General features: G+C 70.4%; 1 protein-coding gene across 31 annotated transcripts in view; it reads left to right on the top strand.

Annotated features, from left to right (window-relative positions):
- Positions 1-8796, top strand: part of PLEC (plectin) — a 55372-nt gene that overhangs the window by 30162 nt on the left and 16414 nt on the right. For 8 of the 31 annotated variants that reach the window (XM_032315840.1, XM_032315841.1, XM_032315854.1 and 5 more), the window contains 19 exons: positions 1526-1587; positions 1824-1838; positions 1946-2035; positions 2346-2381; positions 2913-2990; positions 3674-3766; positions 4589-4755; positions 5372-5487; positions 5566-5672; positions 5810-5929; positions 6012-6107; positions 6289-6416; positions 6660-6753; positions 7180-7361; positions 7453-7762; positions 7848-7925; positions 8020-8181; positions 8325-8429; positions 8617-8712. In XM_032315840.1, the coding sequence (XP_032171731.1) occupies positions 1526-1587; positions 1824-1838; positions 1946-2035; positions 2346-2381; positions 2913-2990; positions 3674-3766; positions 4589-4755; positions 5372-5487; positions 5566-5672; positions 5810-5929; positions 6012-6107; positions 6289-6416; positions 6660-6753; positions 7180-7361; positions 7453-7762; positions 7848-7925; positions 8020-8181; positions 8325-8429; positions 8617-8712 (2135 nt within the window). Of the gene's footprint in view, positions 1-595; positions 878-1525; positions 1588-1823; positions 1839-1945; positions 2036-2345; positions 2382-2912; positions 2991-3673; positions 3767-4588; positions 4756-5371; positions 5488-5565; positions 5673-5809; positions 5930-6011; positions 6108-6288; positions 6417-6659; positions 6754-7179; positions 7362-7452; positions 7763-7847; positions 7926-8019; positions 8182-8324; positions 8430-8616; positions 8713-8796 lie in introns of those variants that run through there. The other 23 variants (XM_032315842.1, XM_032315855.1, XM_032315862.1 and 20 more) reach the window with 9 other exon arrangements.

The following is an 8796-nucleotide window of genomic DNA, read 5'->3' as shown; positions in this document are numbered from 1 at the left end:
CCGCTCCTGCCCCGCCGTGTGCTGTGCCTCTGGACAGGGGGCACTGCTCCAGGATGTGCCTGGTTGGCAGCTCAGAAGGGCCGGGCCGGCACGGGACCATAGTGGCTCCTGAGCTGGGGCATCGTGGGGCCTAGCAAGAGGCGGAGGCCAAAGAAATAGGGCTAAGGATGTGGTCTGTAGGGCTGCAAAAAAGAGGCGGTTAGCTCATTCCCCAGTTCAGGGTCACTCAGCCTGGGGTCCCAGCTGACAGGGTGGGCAGGCTGAGGGGTGGACTTGGGCTGAAGTCCTGAAGGGAGGTGTGGCCTCGGGGCACCCTGGGCCCAGCCACACTCAGGCACCCCTCCCTGTGGCAGGGTGTCCCGTGGGGTGGCTGGGGGGCTGGAGTGGTCCTGGCAGCAGGAGGTGTGCAGCAAAGTGCCAGGCCCCTCAAATCCCTGGGTGTCCCTCTGGGACTGTGGCAGCCGGTGGGTGAGGAAACCCCTGGGTTTCCTGTTTCTGTGGGGCCCTGGGTGTGGCCGTGGGGGAGGGGCCACCTTCCTCCTTCCCGCTGGGGGGGAGGGGCGTGGGCAGGGCGGGGTGGGGCTCGGGGCGGGGACAGCAGCCCGACGAGTCCGGCGGGCAGGGAGCGGCCACACCAGCTCTGCCTGGAGCCGAGCAAGCCCGCGGGTCCCGTGCAGCGCCAGCCTCCAGCCACCTGTGTGCCACGAGGGCCGGAGCTCAGCGCGGGGGGCCTGGGGACTGAGCGCCAGAGGGGTGGGCGGCACCATGTCTCAGCACCGGCTGCGGGTGCCGGAGCCCGAGGGCCTGGGCCGCAAGAGAACCAGCTCGGAGGACAATCTCTACCTGGCTGTGCTCAGGGCCTCGGAGGGCAAGAAAGGTAGTGGGCAACCCTGCTGGGCAGGGCCACTTCCTGCCGCAGGAAGCCTGGCACCCGGCGGGGGTGGGGACCCTGAACGCAGGGACAGAGTCTGAGACCAGCTAGGGCCCCGGGCCTGTGTGACACACCCCGTCCCAGTGCAGAGCTGGGGTGGGGGTGGGGCGTGGGCAGCCACTGGTGCCCGGCATGGAGAGCGCTGGCCTGTGTTGGCAAGGCTGGCACTGGGCTCTGGATCTTGATTATAGGGCCGTGGTGGGTGGGGGCTCCCTGGGCCCTGGGGAAGCCGGCTGCCCTGTTGGGAGGGTACAGCGTTCCGCTCATCCCGCCCCTGCCCTGGGTCCTGACCGGGAACCTTTCTGCGGGTCTCTAAGGCAGCGTGTGTGGGGGTGGGGCAGCCGGGACTTGGACTCCGCGGGCCTGGAGAGTGGCTGCCAGCTCTGGACCCTCCCATCTCCAGCGAGACAATAGGGGATTGAGCGGAGGAGCCCCTCCTGCCCAGCACCCGAGCCCGCGCGTGGGAGGGTGCTAGGTCTCTGGGATTCTGAGACCCTCTTCAGGTGCCGCCCACTGTGTCTGCCTGGTGGTCGCCTCCTGGGGGCCCCTGCGGCTGCTCCCAGGCCTCAGGTCACCTGGCTTTGTCTCTCTCAGATGAACGGGATCGTGTGCAGAAGAAGACCTTCACCAAGTGGGTCAACAAACACCTCATCAAGGTCGGTGGCGCGTGGACGCGTGTGTGCATGTGTGTGCGGGGCCATGGGGTGGAGGAGGGCGCCCTGGCCCTACGGCTGGAACCAGGGCTGCTCTCGCTGTCGGCCGGGCCTCACCTCTCCTCTCTGAAATCTGTTCTTCTCTCTTCTCTGTGCCTCCCCCTCCCTGCTCCTGCTCCTGCCTCCCTCTCTTCCTCCTCCTCCTCCTCCTCCTCCGGCCTCTCCTGCTCTCCTCCTAGCACTGGAGGGCAGAGGTAGGTGCCTCGGTGGGGGCGGGGCACATTCTGGGGTCAGGGCCTGTCCCCCCTCCACCAGGGCCTGGTGGCGGCTGTGTAGCAGCCCAGTATCGCTGTCCCCGCAGGCCCAGAGACACATCAGCGACCTGTATGAAGACCTCCGTGATGGCCACAACCTCATCTCCCTGCTGGAGGTGCTCTCCGGGGACAGCCTGGTGCGTGTCCCTGCCCGCCTGTCCCCTCCGGGGCCCCGCCTGCCTCTCACCTGGACGCCCTGCCTGCCTTCCTCTCTCGGGGCCTTTCCCACACGCCCACTCCACATCTAGCCTGGCCTCGGCCCCTCCTGGGTCTCCCGGCCTGGAGCGTTGGGCCCAGCCTGGGAATGTGGCCTGTTCCCCGTGCCGTGGGCTCGCGGCCCTGCTGCTCTCTGTAACCTCACGCTCTGCTCTGCTTTGGTTTCTCTGCTGCTTGGACTGTGAACCTTGGCCTCTGCCCTTTACCCTATGCCCTGCTCTGGCCGGGCAGCCAAGAGAGCGGGACGTAATCAGGAGCTCGCGCCTGGTGAGTGAGTGGTTGTGCGTGCTGGCTGAGGCCGCGCGTGCGCTCCCCAAGACCGGGAGCCCGGATCACCTGGGGCTGGTGGCCCATCCGGACCCACCTGTGCCTGGCGCTTGGGGAGGCAGGTGGCTCTGTATCCAGCCGCCCGGTGTCCTGCCTGTGGCAGTGCCCGGGACTGGGGCCCACCAGGGCTGCTGCCGCCGTCCCGGAGGACCCTGCCCCCCGTGCCACTGCCCTCCGCCCGCGGCTTCCTGGTTATTGTCTCCTCCCTTCCTTCCTTCCCACAGCCTGGGCCTGGCTCCTGGACTTCCAAAGCCCCTGCCGGGTCTGGCCTCTGGGCCACCGGCCCCCCTTTTCTAGCTGGGAAGGGTGACGCGGGCACATGGGAAGGGCTGCTGCCCACTGGGGAAGACCCTCGGTCGCTTCCATTCCCGCAGTTGCCCTGGCGGTTCTGAGGGCAGGCAGGGGGCTGTGGCTGGAGGTGGGACCGTGCCCCTGCCCTGGGGTTCTGACTGCCCAGGCCTCTTCCTGCAGCCCCGTGAGAAGGGGAGGATGCGCTTCCACAAGCTGCAGAATGTCCAGATTGCCTTGGACTACCTGCGACACCGGCAGGTGAGGCCACTCGACCGGCCGGGCCGTGAGCCCCTTCCCCGTCCACGAGCCCCTTCCCCGGCCAGGAGCCCCCTCCCCGGCCGCGAGCCCCCTCCCCGACCGCGAGCCCCCTCCCAGGCCAGGAGCCCCCACCCCGGCCGCGAGCCCCCACCCCGGCCGCGAGCCCCCACCCCGGCCGCGAGCCCCCTCCCAGGCCAGGAGCCCCTACCCCGGCCGCGAGCCCCCTCCCCGGCCGCGAGCCCCCTCCCCGGCCGCGAGCCCCCTCCCAGGCCAGGAGCCCCTACCCCGGCCGCGAGCCCCCTCCCAGGCCAGGAGCCCCCACCCCGGCCGCGAGCCCCCACCCCGGCCGCGAGCCCCCACCCCGGCCGCGAGCCCCCTCCCCGGCCGCGAGCCCCCACCCCGGCCGCGAGCCCCCTCCCCGACCGCAAGCCCCCTCCCAGGCCAGGAGCCCCCACCCCGGCCGCGAGCCCCCACCCCGGCCGCGAGCCCCCACCCCGGCCGCGAGCCCCCACCCCGGCCACGAGCCCCCACCCCGGCCGCGAGCCCCCTCCCAGGCCAGGAGCCCCCACCCCGGCCGCGAGCCCCCACCCCGGCCGCGAGCCCCTCCCCGGCCGCGAGCCCCTCCCCGGCCGCGAGCCCCCTCCCCGGCCGGTCAGCAGTGGGACTGTGGGTGTCGCGTGCAGGTGAAGCTGGTCAACATCAGGAACGATGACATCGCCGACGGCAACCCCAAGCTGACCCTGGGCCTCATCTGGACCATCATCCTTCACTTCCAGGTAGTCTGGGGCTGGCCGGGCGGCCAAGGGGGCGTGTGGCCCAGGAGCCCGGGCCCTTGGCGTCCTGGCACCTTCCTGCCAGCCCCAAGCCCAGCCCCAGACAGCGCCCATGCCCTGAGCTAGCCCCGTGGCCTGAGGGCTCCAGGCTCTCTCTGGGGCCTTCCTGTGCTGTGCCCTCTGACCCCGGCTGGGCAGGGCCGAAGAGCCTCCCTGCAGAGGAATGTGTTCTCTGTGCAACGTGCGGCCTCCCGCCCGGGAGGGTTTTGGAGAAGCACCCGCTGCACTGGCTGACTCACCCGCTGCCCGCCCCAGCCGCACAGGAAGCCACAAATCTAGGAGCTGAGCAGGCAGAGCCTGGGGGCACAGCAGCTGAGTCACACAGGCTGGCAGGCTGACAGGCTGCCCCCCCGGAACGTGCCCATCCCCCAGAGACCCCACCCCCATTCTGGAGTCGGGGGGCGGCTGACCTGGGCCCCATCCCCACTGGGACCACCTTTCCTAGGCCTGCGGCTTCTGGGCTGGCCCTGGTGCCCACGGCTGCCCTCCTAGGGCCTGGCCTCCAGCAGCTCAGGGAGGCATCCATGGTGCCCACCCTGTGACGGGGGCAGGGCCTGGGGGCGCTGACGTATTCCGGGGCAGCCCGGCGAAAGCATCTTGGGTGGTGGCACTGATGGGGGAGGAACCTGGAGGCCTCCCTCTGCCTCCGCTGGCCTGGGGGCTCCCACGGGGCCCGCGTGCTTGCACGGACTCAGATAAGCGCCCGTGGGTGCCAGGCGGGGCGTGGGCTGTGGCTGAGTGCTGCTGGCCTCCCGCGCGGGGCAGATCTCCGACATCCAGGTGAGCGGACAGTCCGAGGACATGACGGCCAAGGAGAAGCTGCTGCTGTGGTCCCAGCGCATGGTGGAGGGCTACCAAGGCCTGCGCTGTGACAACTTCACCTCCAGCTGGCGGGACGGCCGCCTCTTCAATGCCATCATTCACCGGCACAAGTATGTGGCCCGGGGCGCCCCAGGGCGTCTCAGCTGGGCGACTGCTAGCAAGTTGGGGCAGGGGCAGTGGCGGGAGGGGCATCTGCTGCGACGGGAACCCGCTGCCCGAGGGGCTGTGTGCCTGTGCCAGCCCAGCCCTCTGGAAGGGTGCAGGCAGGCCCGGCCCCCATGGCCCGCCTCTGCCCGGAGCCTTTCTGAGGCTTCACTGGCTTCCTTGAGCCAGATGGCGAGTGAGCTGATGGCTCTCAGAGCCGGGGCCTCAGCCCCACGTGCACGCCCCAGAAGGGGCCAGGGTGGCCAGGCCACGGTGGGAATGCCTCTCAGTGGACCTTTGCCCCAGCCCAGAACCTGAGGCCTGGGGGACAGGGCAGCCGCAGGAACCGTCCGCAGTCGGGGAGCCTGTGCTTGGTGTGTTCTAGCCTCTGTGCCCAGTGTAGGCTTCGGGGAGCCTCTGCTTGGTGTGTTCCAGCCTCTGTGCCCAGTGTAGGCTTCTTGAGCTCCAGAAGCAAGGCCACGTAGGCAGGCAGTACTGGGCACTAGAGAGGTGGGGGGGTCGTTTTCAGGGTGAGTGACCTGCCGCACGGGCCTCACGGTCCCCCCACCCCTCTGCCCACAGGCCCATGCTCATCGACATGAACAAGGTGTTCCGTCAGACCAACCTGGAGAACCTGGATCAGGCCTTCTCTGTGGCAGAGCGGGACCTGGGGGTGACACGGCTCCTGGACCCTGAGGGTGCGTGCCCTGTCCCCCGCCCCCGCCCCTCCGCTGCCCCTTGCTGGGCCCTCTCTGATGTTGGTCCCTTCCCTGCAGATGTGGACGTCCCACAGCCCGACGAGAAGTCCATCATCACCTACGTCTCGTCCCTGTACGACGCCATGCCGCGGGTGCCTGACGTGCAGGACGGCGTGAAGGCCAGCGTGAGTGGCGGCTGGTGGGTGGGGGCGGGCCGGGGAGGGGGGACGGCTGGGGGGAGCTGGCCAGGGGCGGGGTGGGGGTGGTCCCGGCGGCTGGGGGGGGCTGGCTGCGCCTCACGGCTCCCCCGCCCTGGCCGCAGGAGCTGCAGCTGCGCTGGCAGGAGTACCGGGAGCTCGTGCTGCTGCTGCTGCAGTGGGTCCGCCATCACACCGCGGCCTTCGAGGAGCGCCGGTTTCCCTCCAGCTTTGAGGAGATCGAGGTGGGCCTGGCCTCCCCCCCCACCCCCCCGTGCCTGGCCCCATGCGGCCCAGGCAGGCAGCTCAACACACGCTTCTCCACAGATCTTGTGGTGCCAGTTCCTGAAGTTTAAGGAGACGGAGCTTCCGGCCAAGGAGGCGGACAAGAACCGCTCCAAGGGTATCTTCCAGTCCCTGGAGGTGAGGGGGTGTCCTGGACGGGGGGAGCGGGGGCAGTGCTGGGGGGAGTGAGGCCCTCTTCAGCAGGGAGGGCAGGGCCTCGTGGCTGAGCTGTTAGAACTAGAGCTGTTCCAGGGTGGGCATGCTGGGGGGCTCTGGGGGGCTCGGCCCCTACCCCCCTGAGCTCGGGCCCTGCCCACAGGGTGCGGTGCAAGCCGGCCAGCTCAAGGTGCCCCCCGGCTACCACCCGCTGGACGTGGAGAAGGAGTGGGGCAAGCTGCACGTGGCCATCCTGGAGCGGGAGAAGCAGCTCCGTGGCGAGTTTGAGAGGTGGGCGGGGGCAGGGCTGGGGGAGGCAGCTGGGGGGTGGGGCCCGCGGCCTCGGGGAGCCACCCGAGGGTGAGTCACTGCCTGGGGAGGAAACCACCCCCGGGCTGGGAATCCCACACTGGGGCCAGCTCTGCTGTGGGCCGCGGGCGGGCAGGGAGGCCCGTGGCAGGAGGGGCGTACGTCCTGGAGCCCGGCAGGAGGACCCCACTCACGGCGGCTCCCGGGGGGCGCCGCGCTCCGCAGGCTGGAGTGTCTTCAGCGCGTCGTGAGCAAACTGCAGATGGAGGCCGGGCTGTGTGAGGAGCAACTGAACCACGCCGACGCCCTGCTGCAGTCGGTGAGGGGGGCGGGGGAGGGGCAGGCAGGGGGGAGGCGGGAAGCGCCGGGAGCCAGCCACGCCCTGTGGCCAGTGGGTGGAGAGCAGCCCCAGCTCCTCCCCTGCGGTGCTGCCAACTCTGATCGCTCCCTTTGGGCAGAGCTGGTTTCCGAGCGCTGGGCAGGACACATAGGAGGCCACCGAACCCGGTGCCAGGCCTGGGAGGCTTGCTGCCCAGAGGAGCTGGCAGGGAGGGCCCCACACTCATGGGGCCCAGTGGGGCTGGGGCTGTGAGCCTGGGCCGGAGCTTGTGGAGGCAGATGGGGCCCGGAACCATGTGCAGGGAGCCCCGGGGGTCAGCATATTCCCCCAGAGAGCCGGGGACGGGCAGTCTGGCCGGGAGAGCGTATCGGGACCCTGGGCAGTCAGGAGGCTGCCTGCCCGCAGGCCCTAAGCGCTGGGGACGCCCTGCAGGACGTCCGGCTGCTGGCTGCAGGCAAGGCACCCCAGCGGGCGGCTGAGGTGGAGCGTGACCTGGACAAGGCCGACGGCATGATCCGCCTACTGTTCAACGACGTGCAGACGCTCAAGGATGGGCGGCACCCGCAGGGGGAGCAGATGTACCGCAGGTGGGCCGCGCCCCTCGCCTGGGTGGGGGTGACTCCGGCGCTCTGGCGCTCTGGCGACCGGCTCATCCTCCCGCGCCCCCTCTGCCGCCAGGGTCTACCGCCTGCACGAGCGCCTGGTGGCCATCCGGACCGAGTACAACCTCCGGCTGAAGACGGGTGTAGCGGCGCCCGTGACCCCGGTGTCGGTGCAGACCACGCAGAGGCGCCCCGAGCTGGAGGACGTCACGCTGCGCTACTTGCAGGACCTGCTGGCCTGGGTGGAGGAGAACCAGCGGCGGGTGGACAGTGCGGAGTGGGGTGGGGACCTGCCCAGTGTGGAGGCCCAGCTGGGCAGCCACCGTGGCCTGCACCAGTCCGTCGAGGAGTTCCGTGCCAAGATTGAACGGGCGCGAGCCGACGAGGTACGCGGGCGCCCAGGGGCGGGCCGTCGGGGTGAGGGGTGTGGGTCCTGGCCGCGGTAAGCGTCACTGCTTCCGTCTCCCGCAGGGCCAGCTCGCCCCGGCCCCCCGCAGCGCCTACAGAGACTGCCTGGGCCGGCTGGACCTGCAGTACGCCAAGCTCCTGGTGAGTGCCGGCTGCGGCTGGGGGCGGGGACGGCGGGGACGGGACAGAGGGACCGGACGGTGGGATCCGCTGACGGGCTCTCGCCGCCCCGCAGAACTCCTCCAAGGCCCGTCTCCGCTGGCTGGAGAGCCTGCATGGCTTTGTGGCGGCGGCCACCAAGGAGCTGATGTGGCTCAGTGAGAAGGAGGAGGAGGAGGTGGGCTTCGACTGGGGGGAGCGCAACTCCAACATGGCCGCCAAGAAGGAGAGCTACTCGGTGAGGCCGCCTTCCGGAATCTTCAGGACTGTCCTGCCCCTGTGGGGTCCCCGGGTGCTGGCTGGTGGGGGGACGCTTATGGGAGACTGGTGGACCCTGGCGAGGGCCCGACACCATTCCTGAGCCCTCTGCCTCCATGTCAGGCCCTGATGCGTGAGCTGGAGCTGCGGGAGAAGAAAATCAAGGAGATTCAGAGCACCGGGGACCGGCTGCTGCGGGAGGGGCACCCTGCTCGGCCCACAGTGGAGGTGGGGTGCGCCAGGGCCCCTCGTGGGCACGGGGGGGGGGTTGGGCAGGCCGTGAGGGACGGCCGCGGGGACCGCGGTGGCCGTGGGGGACTGCCCCGGGGACCCTGGCGGCCACGGGGGGTGTGAGGGCAGGCCGTGGGGGACGGCCACAGCCGACGGGGAGCCTGAGGGTCGATGGGGGATGCAGTCCTTTCAGGCGGCCCTGCAGACCCAGTGGAGCTGGATGCTACAGCTGTGTTGCTGCATCGAGACGCACCTGAAGGAGAACACGGCCTACTTCCAGGTGAGAACGGGCTCCTCCCGGGTCAGCTGCGGCGTCCCCGAGGGGCCCCAGACCGCAGCAGGGGGTGCAGGGCCCCTCCCCGTG

Source organism: Mustela erminea, chromosome 16 (genome assembly GCF_009829155.1).
Source record: "Mustela erminea isolate mMusErm1 chromosome 16, mMusErm1.Pri, whole genome shotgun sequence".
Taxonomy (NCBI): Eukaryota; Metazoa; Chordata; class Mammalia; order Carnivora; family Mustelidae; genus Mustela; species Mustela erminea.
The sequence above is the reverse complement of the archived record's forward strand: the minus strand, read 5'-3'. Positions and strand labels throughout refer to the sequence as shown.